Source organism: Acomys minous, assembly GCF_964271855.1.
Source record: "Acomys minous genome assembly, chromosome: 20".
Taxonomy (NCBI): Eukaryota; Metazoa; Chordata; class Mammalia; order Rodentia; family Muridae; genus Acomys; species Acomys minous.
The window spans coordinates 12996178-13016518 of record NC_140502.1 but is presented as its reverse complement, the minus strand read 5'-3'; the positions used below and the strand labels follow the sequence as shown (position 1 = coordinate 13016518).

General features: G+C 39.4%; 1 protein-coding gene and 1 pseudogene across 2 annotated transcripts; both read right to left on the bottom strand.

The window, feature by feature from the left end:
• Positions 1-5058: 5058 nt before the first annotated feature.
• On the bottom strand, positions 5059-5989 carry LOC311591054 (vomeronasal type-1 receptor 4-like; annotated as a pseudogene). Its single transcript has one exon. The product of its transcript is annotated as a vomeronasal type-1 receptor 4-like (transcript).
• Positions 5990-15013: 9024 nt separating this feature from the next.
• Positions 15014-15949, bottom strand: LOC311591053 (vomeronasal type-1 receptor 4-like; the record flags this gene model as incomplete). The annotated part of the gene is made up of 1 exon (XM_084770424.1): positions 15014-15949. The coding sequence occupies one exon, from the start codon at positions 15947-15949 to the stop codon at positions 15014-15016; it is 936 nt and encodes a 311-aa protein (XP_084626550.1).
• Positions 15950-20341: the final 4392 nt, after the last annotated feature.

Below are 20341 nucleotides of genomic sequence, written 5' to 3'. Positions count from 1 at the left end.
GCGTCTGTCTTTCTGTGTTTTTATACTCTATCCTCCTTCTTAAGAGGCTGCATTGCTCTGCTGCCTAAACACAACTGGTGGCTGGTGACCATCACTCCCTTCATTTCTCTTTGTTTTCCCTCTTTTGGTCCTTTTGTTCTTATGAATCATTACTCTGTCATGCCCAAACTCAGTTTCTTCTGGATAAGGAATAACTCCTCTTAATCATATTTTAATTATTTAAGTGATATGTTTTGCTTGGTATGCAGTGAATAATTCACACTCTTTCCTCAAAAGGTCAATACAGTGACTTAAATAGGTGGGTGGCACTTGGTCTGTGAAAGGTTAGGAAGATGGCCATAGAAGTTTTTCAGCTTGTTGAATTAGTAGCCAACAAAAACTTCCATATTATTATTTGAGTCTCATTTCTGTCAACCTGCAGCTCTGAGAGTCTTCTCTTTGCCCACCTGATATGCAAAAAGGAGTCAGCAAGAACTTTGTCAATATTACTAGATTTCTTGTGGCATCCACTAAACTTCATCCAGGCAAAGAAACTTGGGAGCTATGGCTGTCACATCCAGATTTTGGGTCCAACATTTTACCTGCAAGGAAAACTGAAACCATGTCCGGCCATAAACTTGTTCTTCAGAAGGCTGTGGAACCTTCCGTCACAACTTCTAGAGACGGAACCAGTCCCATAAAAATGAGTGATTTATGTCACCTCACACAGATATCAATCCAAGAGAACAATGGTTTTTGACATGATTTTAAAGCCTGTTTGCTAATACTATAGTGAGGATTTTTTTTGTCATCATGCTTATTTGATTGTAAACTTTATCTGTCACTGTTCAGTCTTTATCTGTTTGCCATCATAATAATGCTCACCTCAGAAGAAAAATATTTGGAGAAATTAGCACAGCTATTATGGGGGTCAGTTTTGGGGTCTGCTGAAAAGCTAAAAATTGGAACTATGCTTAGGCTGAAGTATTCAAATCCTGGGCCTATAACCAGTGAGCTCCATCTCACACCATAGAAATATTTGAATATCAATTATCATTGCTGTTTTATTTATTGTAGCAATGAAATGGTGTCTTCCTACATGTGCATAAACAGATAAATTCAACATTAAATAATTTTCATATATGAAATGTATTATAACTTGACTACAGTGAAAGATGGAATCATAACATGTGTAGAAAAATTGATGGACTTATAATGGATAATATTAAGCCAGGTCACACAAAATCAGGAAGAAAAAAAATTACACGTTCTCTGGTTGTTTTAAAGAAAGAGAATCCCAATCACTCAACATTACTGATAAAGACTCAGGAGCTAGGATGCTGGGGTAAAATCCTAGTAACTCAGAAAGGCAGACAAAGCACCCAGCTGAATTTACTACTCAGCTCACGTCCCAGATTGAAAAGGCCAGCTAGGTCAACATCCCAAGAGTAGAAAACTGAAAGCTTAAAACCAAAGAGCTATTTCTCCTTCTCCATATTGTCTTTTGTTTTTAGGGTTTTTTTAAATTCTTTTATTCTCGTACATATACATTTATACTATTACACATATATACAATACATTACCTCTGGCAAGAAGAACAGTGACACACTCTGGAATTATATAAATGTTACATTCTTAATGTTTGGGTTATTTGTATTTGACAGCCTTAAAGAAGACATCTTTCCTATCTTGGGTCATCTAAACTTCTGAATGTAAATCAATCTCCATCACGTTTTGTCATTTTCCACTTATCACACCTATCTAGACCTAAAAACATCTTAACCCCTAAACAACTAAGCTTCCTGGTCTTCAACTCCCTCAGGGACTTAAGAAGGAGTAAACTTGGGTATCTGAGTGTGTCGGGAGTACAGGTTATGTTGTCTTAAATGCCCTTCCAAGTCTCTCCTTGGTACTTAATCCTTATTCACTGGTTCCTTGCTCTGCTTCTTGACTTAGGATTAATTTTATTAAATCCTGTACAGAAAGCTCTTGAATTTAAGATGTGTTTTGGGACTATACCCCACAAAACAAGGAAGAGCTTCTTATCTCGGAGTTCACAGTGGGGTCAAATACCCTGAAACATTCTCATTCGTATGTATATCCTACCCTATAATATCTACAGGTATATATGCAAATGGGTATAACTAGAAATTCAGTATAACATTTCAGAAGAAGAATTAAAAAGGTAATATCAAGTGGTGGGCAGATAAAAGGATTCGTAATTTATACTAAAGGATATAAAGATAATTTATTTCTGATTTTAGTGTTTTAATTTGTTTTGATTCCTGGTGCATATGGAGAATGAAAATGTATGTCCTGGTGACAGTGTGAAACCTTAGGCAAACCTCCATCACCTCAGCATGGCTGTTATGACTGTGTTGTCCTTCACTGAGATGTACAGAATGTTGGCCTGGGCAAGTGGTACTCTCAGTGGTTCATTCATTATAGCTTTTTAATGCTGTTTTTTTGTGAGTTCATTACAATAAAGTGATTTTAGTTTAAGGTAAAACACCATCCCAATCTTTCCAAAGACACGGAGACTATACCACATATCGTTATCAGCAAACGTAATGCACTTCACAGAAATAATTTGATTATCTCATTATATGCCAGAAAGCCTTTTTTCTATTTTTTAATTAATTCATTGAAAATAGATTCCATTCTCTTAAATATATCCTGGTTAGAGCTTTGTCATCCTCTACTCCTTCTAGTTTCTCCCCTTCTCTTCAGATCCACTCCATTCCTGTCAGTATAAGGGGACAGGCTTCTAAGACATAACAATAAAACATGAAAACTCAACTAGATAAAACAGAAAACACCTCATCAAATTGACTGACCATCTCCAGTTATGTTTACCATACCAAAAAAAAAATGTCCTCGGATTTTTTTAGTAGTAATATAATTAGGGTATATCCAGCAACACACGACTTCTAGAAAGATTTTTTTTTAATTTGGGCCATATCAATAAAGAGATCGGGTTGGGGGAAGGACAAAGACAATGAGCACAATAGAAAGGGGGTGATGGGGATGACAGCACTACAGTGCACAGGAATTGATGAAAAAAAATCCCCAAAAGGAAACGACAAAGAATTTATGGATGGAACATATGTACTGAGATCATGGAGAAGTTGAGAGCCCTAAAGCATGAGCAGCAAAGCGTTTGTAGGGGATTACAGAGGACATATGAGTTAGATTAAGATATTTGAGGTGGAGCAGACCGAGAACAAGAGGATGGAACTTGCAGATGATGGAGAATGAACTGAGGGATAGGAAGGTCACTACTAAGTAGTTTGAACAGAGGAAAACAGAGTCCCTTAAATAGTTTGCATAGTAGAAAAGGGACACGTTAGAGGCAACTGAAATATGATGAGTGTAGTGTGTTTTTTTTTAGTGTCACAGGGGTAGGAAGGGACCAGATATAGACCTTGGTTTTACAGTGACGCAATCAAGATGTGGAATACTTCTCTGACCCCTTGATATAAGTCTATTTCACAAAGCCCCCATCAGGCTTCAGAGAGTAGATTATTAGAATACTTTTTTTTCTGTGAGTCCAGATCCAACCCTTGCCCAGTAATAGCTTTCAACCTGCCTACTCTCTTCCAGTGGTATGGATTTTGAAATTGGAATTTGTTAAATAATGTCTGAACCTGTTCTTGTAAATGTTCGTCCATGATGAGACAGATTATTTTGTGTACTTGATATGCTTAAACCCCTACCCAGATCTAGCCAATGGACAGAACATTCTCCACAGTTGACTGGAGAGTAGGGTCTGACTAACATGAACTCTGGTGTCCCATATTTGACCACGTCCCCTGGAGGGGGAGACCTGGTGGCACTCAGAGGAAGGACAGCAGGTTACCAAGAAGAGACTTGATACCCTATGAGCATATACAGGGGGAGGAAGTCCCCCTCAGGAACAGTCATAGGGGAGGGGAATAAGGGGAAAATGGGAGAGAGGGAGGAATGGGAGGATACAAAGGATGGTATAACCATTGAGATGTAACAAGAATAAAGTAATAAAAATTTTAAAAAAGATCTAATATCAGAGAGATGCTATTCTGTGCAGAATTCTCCCATTCTTCACAACACTGTGTGGCTTTTTAAATGGACTTAAGCTGTAGACCCTTCACTGTGATCTTTCCATTCCATCAAAGGCTATTTACACTTTTTCCATATATCAATGTCTTTTGTCACGTGGAAGCATTTGTGTTTTGTGAGATTCCATTTGTTACTTGTTGATCTTGGTGCTTTCGTTAATCATTCCTTACAGAAAGCGTGCTCCTATGGCAGTGCATGAAAGGCTATCCCTCAATTTCTCTACTATAAGCTTAAGTGCATGAGTATTACACTGAGGTCTTTAATCCATAAGGGGAAACTTTTCTGCAGAGTGTTAAGTATGGCAGTTTTTTGCCTAGTTCTACAGGTATGTATCCAGTTTACCCAGCACTATTTTGTTGAAGATTCTGTCCTTTTAAAAGCAAATTACAGTTGTAATTTATTAATTTGTGTACACCATATGACCTGTTTCCATATTACAATGTATTGTCAAACTGGACAGAATTGGGAATCAGTAACTATTCATCGTGTGAAATTTCATACTTCAGAAATCACAGACTGGAATGAAAATCCTGAAGTATTCATGGTGGGTTGCTTGTCTCCAAATGACCAAATTAGCCTTTTAGTTTATGAAGGTTTCAGGACAGCTACAGGCCAGAGAGTAAGCCAACTAATTAACTAGCTAATCATACATATATATGAAATCATACATGCAAACTAGTACAATGCCTACTAAAATCAATGTGGCAATTCCTCAGAAATGTGGGACTCAATCTACCTCAACAATCAGCTATACCACTCTTGGGCCTATATCCAAATGAAGTTTCATCTGACCACATGGACAATGGCTCAAATATGTTCATTGCTTCTATATTCATAATAGCCATAAATTGGAAAGAACCTAGATGTCCACCAACTAATAATGGATCAAGAAAATGCTGTAGATCCTATAATGGAGGCATCAGGTTTTACAAAGTGAGATCATGAAACTACTGGAGATAACACAAAGCATCGTTTACGTAATTAAAATAAGATTAAGTGACTTTTATTTCTTTTCCATTTCGAACTCAGCCTGGACACGTTACTGCAATGATTCATAAGAACAAAAGGTGCAAAAGATGGAAAACACAGAGAGATGAAACGACTGATGTTCATCAGCCACCAATTGTGATTGTACTAAAGAGCAATGCAGCCTCGTAAGATGGATGAAAGAGTATAAAAAGCCAGAAAGGTACACACCAGAGCCAGGATCTTCTGGGTGGCTCTTAATTCAAAGGCACTTCTCTGGAATCATGAGAGCTCCTGATGTGTTGAACCCTCTGCTTGTGTCTGAACAGAATTACAATCATGGATCCACTAGAGAAGACCATGAGCACAGAGAAGAAGACTTCAGGGCACACCACCAATGCTGTATAGAGCAAGCGGATTATTTCATCATTACCAACAACAGAGCAGTATCCAAAACCTCGTATTCTTGTCAAATTTTTGTTACTTATTTTGAGAAATCGGTAGACAAAGAAAATGAAATATATCAAGATGTACAAGACCCAGATGAGGGAAATGAAGCAGCCAATGGACTTTACAGCTTTGACTTTATGATCCTTCCAAAAGTATTTCCTCGGACTGATGGTCATGGCCTGGAAAATATTCAAGAGGCAGGCAGTGCAAATGGACACACTTCGAGCAAATCCTTGAGTGTACACTAGGAATTCGCATCCCACATCATTCAAGGATTGCTTCAGTCCCCACACTGCCATTGTTTCAGGCATCCTAAATAAAGAATGATCAAGGCATTGGTGGCCATTAGATGCATGAGAATCACATCTGTGGGCTTCAACATACATTCTTTGTAGTAAAGCACTACATAGTAGAACACAAGAGAGAAATTTCCCAGAATTCCAGTTGTAGTTTGTGATAAGAAAATAATTCTGATTACCAGATTCCAGAAGTCCATTCTATGATTCAGCACAATTTCTTTTACACCATATCGTCCTATTTCTCTAGTCAAGAGAATAATGGTAGTTGGTTGTAGTTGGTATGAAAAAGGATGCCATTATCCGTGGAATTAAAGACAATAGAATATCCTTGAAACTCAGGAGTAAAAGTCCATCCTAATCCACATAAAAAGGTATGGTTCCCAAAATGTTGGCAGTAGTAGTTACTTTTCGTGTTTGTACTATGGGATTTGCTCAATACCTCACAATGCACATATTGGTGGAAAGAGAGCCATCGGGTTTCCTCATAAATGCAGCACTGGCAATGGTGTGATATCTGTCTGCGAGAAACAAATAAATGACATACAATATAAACAAACATAATGAAAACCTATCAAGATATACTGAAATTCGCCATTTCTGTTGTAAAAGAAATAGATTTCAATGATAGCCATAAAGCTTAAATAAAGCAATTGTTTTCATCACCATGATATCTTTATTGATTATTATGGAGTTCCATACGATTCATGTCGATCACATTCACCTCCCCATAGTCCCAGCATACCTTTCTTATAGCTTTCCTCAAATGAACAGAAGAAGAAAATTAAACAGAAAGAAAATAATTAAGTTCAGTTTGTGTTACCTATATACTTACTGGAACATGGTACGTTTCATCTTATAAAGCAATTGTTAATGCATAAGTCATTTAAAAATCCAAAGTCAAGTTATGACAAATGAATATCACTATGCAGAATATATGTAAAGTTTTGTGGCAAGGCAGACATTCCACTATATTTTCTCAGCTAAGGCCATCTTTAATTTAATATAAAAAGGAACCTCTCTTTTCTATATTATGGATGAAATGTCCCATGGGAAAGTACCTAAGCCAGTTCTAGATGGTGTGGGTTGAAATGTTTCAGAAAGTACATAGTTTTGTAAAAAATGCATGCATTCTTTGCTCTCCCTTGACAACTGTCAGTGAAGGTGTAGATTTTCTGATACACTTTCATAATGAAATACTACTCAGGTATTAAAAACAAAGACATCATGAAATTTGAAGCCACATAGAGGGTACTATAAACCATCATCCAGAGTGAGGTAACCCAGATTCAGAAGGACACACATGTTAGGTACTCATTCATAAGTGAATATTAGCCATATAATACAGGATAACCATGCTACAACCCACAGACCCAAGGAAACTAGGTAACAAGGAGGGTTCAAGGGAGGATGCTTGAATCCCACTAAGAAGGGGAAATAAAATAGACATCACAGACACGGGAAGTGGATGGTGATAGAAAACTCAGCAAGTGTAGGCTTTGATCATTTTTTAAACCTACTTCATCTGGGGTTCTTTAATGCCTCTACATCCCTTCCAACTCACCCAACCTAGCTAGGAGAGAAAAGAGCTTAACTGGGAAGGAGACCATTTTTTAGACTCAGTGACCTGGGAAGAGTCCACTCTTCAGGTCAGCATGTCTAAACAAATGCTTTATTTCTTCCCATTACTGTGCTATTATATTAACTGTTCAAAGTATGGAGACTGATCAATAGAGATCTGATTTATTAATCTAATTATGGTCAATCATCCCACTATATGATCCTACCATGGTTCCAAGATTTTTAATTTCCTTTGGGTACTCTTTCACAGAGGACAAAAGGGCTTCTGCCTTCCCTGACCTCATCTCAGGGTATTTGTGCTCTTAACACAAAGTTCTTTTCCCAAGCCTGTACTGTGCTATATTTGTCTACTACCCTTTTCCTACAATGTGCTCATGTCTAACAATGTGTACTTCACTGCAGATTTCGAACAGTGATGATGCTAAATTTATCTCCCTTTATGAACTTAGAAGGATTCTATAAGCTACAGGGGAATCCACCTCTCAGGTCAAATTAAGTCCAGATAAGTACTGTAATCCAAAACCTAAGTCTCTCACCTATCTCTAAGGGTGGGATTCCTTCTTTTCCCTGGTTTCGGGACTCCCCTTTCCCTATCTACCTGTTTGCCACCTTTGTACGCCCAACACCAGCTAAATCCCCCCTTCCTAGTCACAAAAACGCTTCCCTTTGTCCGAGAGACTGTCGACACCTCTCTGGTTCATTGGGAGCAGAGGTACCCAACCTCTTTGCTGACCCTCAACTAGGCTTATCCCCATCGGGTGAGTTTCCTGATGTAGTTTTCTGCGCTGCTCTGTGACAGCTGCTGAAAAATTCGAGTGCACTCATAGCTACATCCCTGTTGCTAAATCATCTGTTGAGTTAGGCCGTGTCTAGCTCATCTATTGAGCTAGGCTTCTGGTCGCTAGTTAGTGCTAACGAGCTACTAATTAGTCTGCACCAGTTCTTTGGGTCACTAACCATTTTTAGGGACGCCCTGACCTTGCCTCCCCATGGGAAACGCCCAGTGGTCCATTCCTCCCGACACACCCTGACCTACTAACTTTGTCTTATGCCCACCTATATGTTCCACTATCCTGCCAGACCTCTTACATCTGGGACATCATCAAAGCAGCTACCCACAAGTGCTCCTGTCCAACCTCAGAAATCATGCCAGCTGGGCCTGCGTTGTTCCTCCTAGCTGGACCTGCATTGCCCTTCCCAGCTGAAGATGTTCTCAGACCCTGGACAACAAATACAGCAGCCTTTCTTCCAGAACCTGGCCAACATTTCAGCCTTTTGAATCTCCTATCACTGCCCTACTGTCAGCAGGAAGTAGTTAAGACAAATACTTCGCCCCTTATCCACTTACAAAAAGCTGAAATGGTGTACTCCAGGTTCCCCCAACACTCCTCGGTCCCTGTCTGCTACAGGACATGGCTGTCATAGCCTACCCTCTACCTTAAACTTTCAAGACAGAACTTTTCCTTCCTCTTCACGATGTAATTTGGACATTTTGTTGCTATTGCTTTTTTTTCTATCTCTTTTCTCCATTACCTACATTTATATACTTTAACTTACCTTATATAAGAACAATCCAATGTTTCTCATTTTTAAATATAGGAAAAGGTAGGAATGTTAGGGTTCTGCTATAGTCTGCCTACCTGTAATGTCACTGATTACCTGCCATGAGGGTGTGGCCCTGCCCAAGGCCATATAAAAGAAGAGACCTTCCATGGGGCACTCTCTCTCTCTCTCTACCCCTCTCTAGATCTCTCTACTTCTTTATCTCTCTCTCTCTCTCTCTCTCTCTCTCTATATATATATATATATATATATATATATATATATATATATATATATATAATCTTTTTACCTCTCTGTATTTCTTTCTCTGCCTCTCTAACTCCTCTCTACCCTTCTCTCTCTCTCTCTCTCTCTCTCTCTCTCTCTCTCTCTCCCTCCCTCCCTCTCTCTTTCTCTCTCTCCCTCCCTCCCTCCCTCTTTCCCTCCACATGTGTCTCTAGAGATGGTTCCTGTACCTCCCTATTAAACCTCTTAAGTGGATCTGTTACGTGGTGTGATTTCATCCCTCTGTACAGTTCCACCATTCACCTCTAACCTCCGCCGCTCAGCTTTTTACACTCATCAGGATTCCAGAAGACCTGTTAACAAGCAAACCAGAAATTCAGCAAAAGTGACCTCAATTACAGCAGCAGGAGCCATGAAGCATTCTCGGAAGTGTTTCTCTCTGGGTGACACTTGGAATGGAGCTGGAATGGCCAAGCAATGAAAAAATGACAGATGTTTGTTCTTTGCACTATTTATACTCACCTGTACCATACAGGATTGTTTACAACTGGCAAAGTCCATGTGCCCACATGAGGCAGCTCCCAGTCTAGTGGACAACCATCAGGCACACTTTCAAAATCAGATTCTGTTACACAAACATCACACACTCTCTAACAACGCTGTTCTGTTAAAAGAGGGTTTGCTGAAGGTAATGGGGGCCATTTGTCGGGGAAGCAGGTATAGTGGGATGAAAGTGGTGGGAGAGAGGAGAGAAATTGGTATTGGGGCTTCTGCAGGACAAACTGGAGATGTGTAATGGCAGAGGTTACTGGCAAGATAGGGAAGCAATTCTAGCTGAGACTCATAATAGCAGAGGATACAGAGACTAAAATAACTGCATTCTGTAGCCAAGCAAAACTTCCAGAGCATGGGACAACCCCCCAACAGAACTCTTTGACCCCAAATTTGTCCTGCCTGCATGATATGGAGGGATAAATGATGGAACAGAGATTGAGGAAATGAACAACCAATGACTGGCCCAACTTGTGACACACCCCATGTAAGAAGCCCAATCCCTGACACTACTAATAATAATCTGCTATCCTTGCAGACAGGAACCTAGCGTAAATGTGAACTGAGAGGATTTCTCCAACAGACAACAGAAACAGATGCTGAGACTCACAGTTAATCATTATACAGAACGCATGGGAGTCTTGTGGAAAATTAGGGAAAGGACTGGAGGAATTAAAGGGATTCAAGGACACCACAAGAAGACCTACATAGCCAACTAACTTGGGCCCGTGAGGGCCCGTAAAGACTGAAACACCAACAATATAATATGCAAGGCCAGGTACTAAGTCTCCTACACATATGAAGCTGGTGGGCTGATGTGTCCTCAAGTGGGTCCCCTAAAAATTGGAGCAGGCAGTCAGGGACTTATTTTTCTTATATTGACTAATATATTCACATTTCCTCTCAAGGAGTGATGTTATGTTGCATTTCTCAATTTCCTGCTTCCAACACTCTCACACTGATAACATTTGACCAATTTTCAGTGATCTCATAGGCCATGCTATGAGAGATTCCCTCCTTTCTTGTTATGAAGATTCCTCCATGTGTGGAGCTCCAATACCAAGCAGCCCTAAATTTTCATTTTATCTTCTACTTGCCCATGAAAAAGACCCAATCCCCATACTCAATCCTACATGTTTGCTTTTCTATGGATTGCAGGTTATATTTCATGTTTGTTTTCTGCTGATTTTTCTATACTCACTCTCCTTGCATACAAAACCTTATAACAAATGGCTGATGCACTTTTTATTAATTAACTAATTAACCATCCTACTATGGTAACAATTTATGAGACACAGCTGTCCACTCAGTTTGCTACCTCCTATGATCTTCATAATTCTCTGAGGTGGGCAGCAGCTTCGTTCTCAGTGCCAAGACCTGAAACACAAAGGGTAAGTGACTCTAAATCCAAAAGTTTTTGGATACTGGCTGGATAATGGAAGGCCCTGTACATGGCTAATGTTGTGCAAAGACAGTCACCTTAGTCTGTGCTCACAAAGCCATGAATGATGCTTCCAAAACACGCTCCACACCTCCATGATGTTTATGTTCCCCCACTTAATATTTTTTATCTTTGTGTCTATTTATTTTATACTGTGGAAAGTTTCAACTGGGTCAAGAGAGAGATGGTTTAGTGATAAAGAATGCTTGCTGCTGCTGCAGATGTCCTGAGCACTGTTTCTAGCACCCATACAGTGGCACGAAAGTGCCTGTAACTCCAATTCCAGGGTATGCACACAACCTCTTCTTTCCTCTGTAGGCACGGCATTCTCGTTGAACAAATATATAAACACATGGAAACCATTCACACACGGAAAATCAAAATAGATAATACATAAATTGTTTTACAATAAGTTCTCACTTTTACATAAAAGCTCATGTCAGGCACATGACAAGTGCAAATAAAACTTTTTATATTTTAATAAAATACAGTGTTTTAAGTATGGACTGATCTGTCAGAAATCTGTCTCCCTTCCCAGTTCTATTTCACAAGCTCAAGATGGACCTGATATTTATGACTTAACAGAAATATGCAGTGTTGTTATTGATGAGTAAAGGATGTAGTGTTAACTACAAATGAACTACTAACACCGTTACTCAGTAAAAGCTGCAACATCAAATACTAACATGTTCTGAACTAGCATGAAAAAAAAATTTGAGTGACTGAAATATTTCATTTGTATTCTATATAGCCTTTAAATTCTATTGATGTGCTTATTATAATAAAAGCAGTAATGCACTCAAAGAAAAGATTCGTGTGAACAATGCAAAAATCCAAATATCATCAAAACTACATGTGGAGATGAACATCAGTGAGGGGCAGATTCAAGTACCTCTGAGTACAAGCCCCTGAGTACAAGCAACAGTGATAATGACTGAGGGAAAGCGGACATCTGGTTTTCATTAACATTAGAGTATGAATAATCCAAGAGAAATAACTGAAAATCATTTGCCCCTAGCCTCATACTTACACTGTAATTGTCTTCTGTGTTACATTATGAAATGAAAGAGGGGCACCAGAGTTAGCATGAAAGTCACACTCAGAGGTAGGATAGCAGGCTACCAAGAAGAGACTTGATACCCTATGAGCATATACAGGGGGAGGAGGTTCCCCTCAGTCACAGTCATAGGGGAGGGGAGTAAGGGGAAAATGGGAGGGAGGAAGGACTGAGAGGGTACAAGGGATGGGCTAACAATTTAGATGTAATATGAATAAATTAATAAAATATTTTTTTAAAAAAAGAAACGAAATAGGAATGTTTCAAACCAGTTATTGTACTTGGGCCATTCAATATAGATACACTTACTGACGCTATAACTTATAAATAAATGTAATGCCACTCACTGACTCTATAACTTATAAATAAATATAATGCCATTTAAGAATACATTCACACTAGAAACAGATTGACATACTGCACTTTTCCATTGTTGTATGGTCTATATATATATATTCTAATGTTAATATATGAAACCACAGTAAGTTCATCTATAATGATACCTGCAAAGTCAGTCTATACATCAGGTGAGGTAAGGTGAATTTTCACATTGACTTATGACCATCCTTCAGCATCTTCAGGATGGGATGCAATAATCTGATCTTATCCACAGTCACCCTCAGTCAGGGATTTATTGTAAGAGAACCATGGACTGGCATAAGGTCATGGACACTTCCACCCTTCTCCCTAACCTCTTAGGTATGAAATTTTTCTTGTGTCTTCTCTGTCTCTTTCATGAATCCATTCTACCCCAGATCCGCTTTAGCAGACATGAGTACTTACTCCGGCCTCTTTTCTTTGCTGAGTCTGCAGCATGCTCTAAAATAGAAAGTGCTCACTTGGCTTCTGGGCTATGCATCATGGTGAGCTCAGCGTACAGACCCTGACTTCATAGCATCCAGGACTGTGGAAGAGGGAGGCAGCTAAAATCTGATACAAATGTCTGTGACTCTGTGACCTCACCTCCCTCCAGAATTTCAATTTTCATCTCACCTGCAGTGACAATCACATTGCTGCCTTTGGGAGACATAATCACTTATCAATCTCTTTCCGGTTGCTAATTAAATGTAGAACTTAAGTTTCTCATAAAAGTCTCCTAAGGAGCAGTATATTTTGAATAGATGATGATTTTTACATGATGTCTGATGGCTGAGTGGGTCGCCTGTTGAACGTGTTAGAAACTTTTAGCACAGAGTCATGAAAAGTTTTCAAAAGCCCCCACACCTCGTTGGATCCAAGTTTCTCTGAATTCTCCAAACCAGAGATCTTTTAGTGTTTTTTAAAAAAGGATTTAGAACAGTTACTACTTAAATGTCTCTGAGAATTTCATAACGCGCATGAGTTTTAGTCAGGTCAACAAGCTATTATCTCCGTGACACATTCTTTCTTATTCCATCACCAATATTTCCTCCAAATAATGCATGCTTCTTAAAAGAAAGGCAATCAAAACAAAGTAAACACATTGATTTTACCTAATGATGCTAGCATGTGCCTAGTACCAAGGCATCTATGGAAGCATCCTAACTGTTGACCTCCTATATAAATCTGCTACAACATCAGGCCAATAGGTCGGCTAGGAGTGGGACATTCTAAGAGCATCCAACCTTCTGTGATTTTCCTAGCTTGATCTTGTGAAGGTTTTGTGTATACCGACACAAAAAGTGAATTCATATGTACAAGCATCCTGTTTTGTTCGTACAAAACCTATTTCCTTGTATTTGTCTATATACACTTTCTGCCTCTTTTTGCCACAATTATCCCTGATCTTTAGGAAGAAATGAGGTAAGTGGGTTGGAAGGGAGATATAAGCATTATCTTTAGACCCTATGTTATAAATAATAAATTATTTTATCTGCCTAGCAACTAATATCACCTTTTTAGTTCTCAATCCCAAATAGCATAGTAAAGTTACACCCATTCACACATGTACATATTGACATTGGACAGGATAATCACACGAAGGTGGACACGTAATTTTTTTTCTTTCTGTATTTGTGTGACATGGCTTAAAATTATCCATTACCAATTTTCCTGAAAATGTTGTGATTTCATCTTTCACTCTAGTAAAATTATAGTCAGTTTTTTAATATGAAAACAATGGAATGTTTGATTTATGTTTCTGTATATGTAGGAGGGCTCCATTTCGTTGCTGTAGTAAAGAGAGCAGTAATGACAATTGATGTTGAAATGCTTCTACAGTACGATATGGAGTTCTCTGGGTATATAGGCCCAGGATTGGAGTACTTCAATCTAATCGTAGTTCCATTTTTGAAGGTTTTTTTGAAAACCAAAAAAAAATCATTCTTTTTTAACTGATTTCTGTATGAGGTGAAATATGTTCCTATTTTTTATGGTAGGATTGGTTCCGCATCCAACAGTATGACGGGACCAGAGGCCCCTGAGGAACAGTTGAATGAGCACACATGGTTTCACTTTTTGATGAAATTAGAATTCTGGAGCCGATATCTATGGAATCCCTAGTCAGCCAAGGTTCTCTGCCAGGGTGAATGCCACAGGAAGATCAGTACTATTGACAGCCTGTTTGCTGACCCATTTGCCTATCACATGGGCAAAGAGAAGACTCTCACGGCTGCAAACTGAAGATCGCAATGGGCTTCATACACGATTGTCTGCTTACGTAGGCTGCTAACTCAACCAGCTCACAAACCTTATATAAACATTTGGCTAAACTTACAAAGACAATGTGCTACCCATTTAAGTCCCTTTATTGACCTTTTGAGGAAGGGTGTGAATTTAACAACTGTATCCCAAGCAGAACATAACACTTAAATATTTAAAATAAGATTAAGAGAGTTTATTGTTTCTCCTGACAAAACTGAATCTGGGCATAACAGAGTAATGGTTCATAAGAACAAAAGGTCCAAAAGAGGGAAAACAAAGAGAAATGAAGGGAGTGATGTTCACCAGCCACCAACTCTGGTTATGAAAAAGAGCAACGCAGCCTCTTAAGATGGAGGATAGAGTATAAAAAGCCAGAAAGAAAGACACTAGAGCCAGGATGTTCCTTGTGGCTCTGGACTCAGGGGAAATCCTTCTGAAATCATGACTGCTGTGGATGGGTTGAACTCTCTGCTTGTGTCTGAGCAGAAGGACAATCATGGAGCCACTGGACCACGCAATGAGCCCAGAAAGGAAGACTTCAGGACACACCACCAATGCTGCATAGAGGGAGTCATTAATTTCATCACGCCACACAGTGGAGCAGTATTTAAAATCTCGCTTTCTTGTCACATTTTTTGTATCTACTTTGGTAAAGGTGTTCACTAAGAAAGTGAAATGTATCGACATGTACAAGATCCAGACAATGAATATGTAACCTCCAATGTACTCCTCAGCTTTGACTTTATGATTCTTCCAGCAAGATTTCCTGGGGTTGACGGTGACGGCCTGAAAGACACTCAAGAGACATGTGGTTCCAATGGACACACTCCGTGCAATTCCTTGAATGTACACTAGGAGCTTGCATCCAAACTCATTTAAAAAATGCTTCCATCCCCAAACTGCCATTGTGTGGGGAACTCCTGCAGAGAGAATGATCAAGGCATTGGCTGCCATTAGATGCATGAGAATCAAATCTGTGGGCTTCAGTTTGCATTCTCTGTAGTAAAGACCGAGATAGCAGAACAAAAGAGAGAAATTTCCCAAAATTCCAGTGGTTGTTTGTGATAAGAAAACAATTTTGATTGCCAGATTCCAGAAGTCTATTCTGTCTTTCAGCATAATTTCCTTTAGAGTATGTCCACACTATCTCTCTGGTCAAATGAATAATGACAAATAACTTGCAGCTTGGGTTTAGGGAGAAAGCATTAACCCATGGAGTTATTGAGTGGATGAAACAGGGGGTCCTTTATACACATGAGAACAAGGCCATCATAGACCACATGAAACACTTCATCTAAAATCTGTACAGAACTGATTATTTTCCATGTTTGTTACTGTGAGATTGCTCAACACCTCACAATATACATGATGGTGGAAGAACTGCCAAAAATTTTTCTCAGAAAGGGAATCATTCAGGATGATTTGATATTGGCCTGTGAAAAACAATGAAAAGTTACAGCACCCAAAAAACATAATGCAATACATCCAGAATTTGTTGATATTTGCTAATCGTTGTGTAAAACAAGACCACTTTAACATTAACCAAAAAAAATTATAATATACCACTTCCTACTGTATATCTCATCTAAAATTTAAACATAAATAATGAAAGATTAAGGACATTTGCTCAACTATTTTAACAGTATAGTTGTTCATATTAGCCAGAAACTATAAACAGCCCAGATGTCCCTCAACTGAAGAATAGATAAAGAACCTATGCTACATCTACACAATGGAATACTATACAGCTCTCAAAAACAATGTCATCATGAAATTTTCAGGCAAATGGATGGAGCTGGAAAAGATCACGCTGAGTGAAGTAACCCAGCCCCTGAGGAACAGGCATGGTATGTACTTACGTCTAAGAGGATATTGGCCATATAATACAGTATAATTATTTACAATCCGCAGACCTAAGAAACTAAGTAACAAGAAGGACCCTGGGAGGGATTCTCATTCAGAAGGGGAAATAGAACAGACTCCCGAAGTGGTTGAGGAGAGGAAACAGCATGGACGTCTATCATACATGTGTCCTGAAAAACTCCACCCAGCAGAGGATTGAAGCAGAGGCTAATTATCACAGCCAAACTTTGGGCAGAGCACAGGTGCAAGTATGGAAGAGTGGGGGGATAGAAGGACCCAGAGGGGATTTTTTCAAAAAAAGCCAACAAATCTGGGCCTTGTGGCAGGCAGAGACTGATGCACCAAACAAGAACCATGTATAGAGAGGACCTAAGCCCTCCACTCAGATGCAGCTTATAGGCAGCTCTGTCGCCATATTAAGTGTAGCATGGGCTGTCCCAGCCATGGACTCTGTTGCCTGCACTTTGATCAACCCCCCCCCCAGTGGGATGCTTTACCATGCTTCAGAGGAAGAGGATTCAGGCATTTCTGAAGATTCTTGATAGGGCAGGGTCAGTTGATAGGGGAGAAGGGTCCCCCCTCTCTGATTACTAGGAGAAGGAAATTGGGGAGAAAGAGAAAAGGAGGGTGGAATCTGGAGGAGAAACTAGAGGATGCTATGATTGGGATGTAAATTGAATAATTTTTTTCTTTTTTCTTTTTTTATTAATTTATTCTTGTTACATCTCAATGGTTATCCCATCCCTTGTATCCTCCCATTCCTCCCTCCCTCCCATTTTTCCCTTATTTCCCTCCCCTATGACTGTGACTGAGGGGGGACTTCCTCCCCCTGTATATGCTCATAGGGTATCAAGTCTCTTCTTGGTAGCCTGCTATCCTTCCTCTGAGTGCCACCAGGTCTCCCCATCCAGGGGACGTGGTCACTCAGAGGAAGGACAGCAGGTTACCAAGAATAAATTTTAGTTAAAAATAAAATAAAGTCAGTCAGTGTATATCATTGGTTTCCACCATCTTGTCTTAGCTAGAGCCATCTTTCATTTAACCTGAAATTATTAGCCTTCCCTTTTGTACTCCTCACTGAAAATTCCTTCGGGAAAATATCCAACCCTGTTGTAGAAACTGGGAGTAAAAATGCCCTAGCTACCAGCATGCTTTGGGGTATTGTATATCCATTTGCTTTCTTAAGTTTTCCCTGCAAACTGTCAACTAGGATATAGTTTTTCTTGTATTTTTTTTCCATTAAAACCTCACTTTAGTCAGCAAGTCCACCAAACACAAAACCGACTTGGACTTTGGTAGCTTTAGAAACAGAAATGTTTTTCCTTTTTTTATTAATTTATTCTTGTTACATTTCAATGGTTATCCTATCCCTTGTATCCTCCCATTCTTCCCTCCCTCCCATTTTCCCCTTATTCCCCTCCCCTATGACTGTTCCTGAGGGGGATTACCTCCCCCTGTATCAAGGACAATACAGGCCATAAAACTTTAAACCCCTACCCAGATCTAGCCAATGGTCAGAACATTCTCCACAGTAGAGTGGAGAGTGGGATATGACTTTATCCCATACTCTGGTGCCTCACCTTTCACCATGTCCCCTGGAGGGGGAGACCTGGTGGCACTCAGAGGAAGGACAGCAGGTTACCAAAAAGAGACTAGACGCGGAAGTTTTATTCAAAGGAGGAAATGCGTAAGAATTATAGTCCCTGTGACAACTTATATCATATTAATTTAAGACTAGCTCTTATGAAAACCACACCGTGTGTGTGTGTGTGTGTGTGTGTGTGTGTGTGTGTGTGTGCGCGCGCGCGCGCACAGTCATGTTAGGGCTGTTAGAAAGAAGTGGATAATATCAGGTATGATAAAAAAAAAAATCTCACCAAATGTACAACATAATAAAATAGACAAAATACGCCAGCCAAAACGGCAAGGAAACAGTCAATATCTGACGAATGATAGTTACTGAGGAAATAGTCAGTGTCTCTTCTGAAACCGTGTCTGGGATAATCATGTGATGCTCGTTTGTCTAGAATGGAAATAGTTGAAAAGGGGGGGCAGTGTCTTAGTCCATCAGTGTGGTTAAGTCGGAGGACACTCTCAGGACACCACACCCTATCCCTGCAGGAGAAGTAGGGCGGGACTCCCTTGAAGATGCAGGCAGGAGCATCCGTGAATCAGCATCAGGATAAACTAAGCAACTTAAGAACAGCACTACTGTTACACCCTTACACCCTTGTCAACCACGCAGGCATAATCAACTACACAGTAAAGAACTGGAACAAAATCGGCTATGAGTCTTGGGTAAATAAGCAGAAGCCTTAGAAATTACCAGACACTGGCTGTCATTTCTACTTCATGCGTCGGCGAGGCAGAGGGTATGGATGTTGAAGAAAATAGAATGTATTCGCTTAAGTGAGGTAACCCAGCCCTAGGAAAGTCAATAGCCTACACACAGTCCTAGTGCAGTTTCTTTGCTTATAATTGTTAGAAATGTTTGTTCATATGCAGTGAATTGAAGGAGAAATAAACCTGTTTTTTAGGATCCCAAATATGGGATCAGAAAGGTCTTGTGAGGGAACAGGTAAGGTTAATCCACTGAAAGGCCAACCGCCTCATGCTGGAGCTTGATAGTTGTCAGCTGAAAAGATCCTGTAAACAGACTCTGGGAAGAGATCTATAAAGGAGCCCAGAACTGGAGGCGGGGCTTTTAGAGTCTTGATACAGTTTTTGGCTGTTCATAGCTCCAGTTAAGATGCTCCTAGAGAGAACTGCTCCAGGGAAGGCTTCGGGGCTCCGGGCTCCTGCTAAGGTTCCAGGTTCTGATTACTCCAGGTTCCAACAACAACAAAAATCCTGCTGCTTACATCAGAAAAATCGTTCCTCGGAACTGATATCCTTATGGATTTGTTATTGTGTTCCTTAATCCTTTTTTTCCTATTGGTCTGGTTAGTCGGGTTACAAGTGACGTACGCTCGGTTAATAAGTTGTAATAAAATATATTTGGTTAAAAATATTGAGCCTACAATGAGTGCACATTGAGGTCATGAAATTATAATTATGATTTAAGAAAACATCATGATATGAGGGCAGAGGGAAAAATAATGTGCAGACAAAAGGTAAGGCGGATAAAAGCAGAGAGAAGAGAAGAAGGATTGGATCAACCAAAATACTAATTTAAGAAAGAAGCTTTAACAATTGAGATGTAATATGAATAAATTAATAAAATATATTAAAAAATAAATCAAGTAAGTAAAAAAATTAATATTTTTTAAAAGAGGCTTTAAAGAAACAAGTGACTTTAAAGCTAATTAAAAACAAAAAAATGAAAAATGGATTTAAAAAGCGTTGAAAATACCAATCTTTCACACATGTTTTTAAATAAACCAATAACATTATACTTTCAAATCTCTGACTGTAGCTACAAGCTCTGTAGAAAACTTACCACATCTGGTTTGGAAAATCAAATACAAACCTCCCTTCTGAGAACACCAGTGCTAAGACTGTGCTAAATAATCATTTTTGTCACTGAAGAGAAATAGATCTTATAAACTAGTATAGTCTTGGAAGCAACAACTGGCATATCAAACATATGTGCTCCCTCATAGCCCATGATCAGTTAATCAATATACATATGGTAACATTCTACATAGA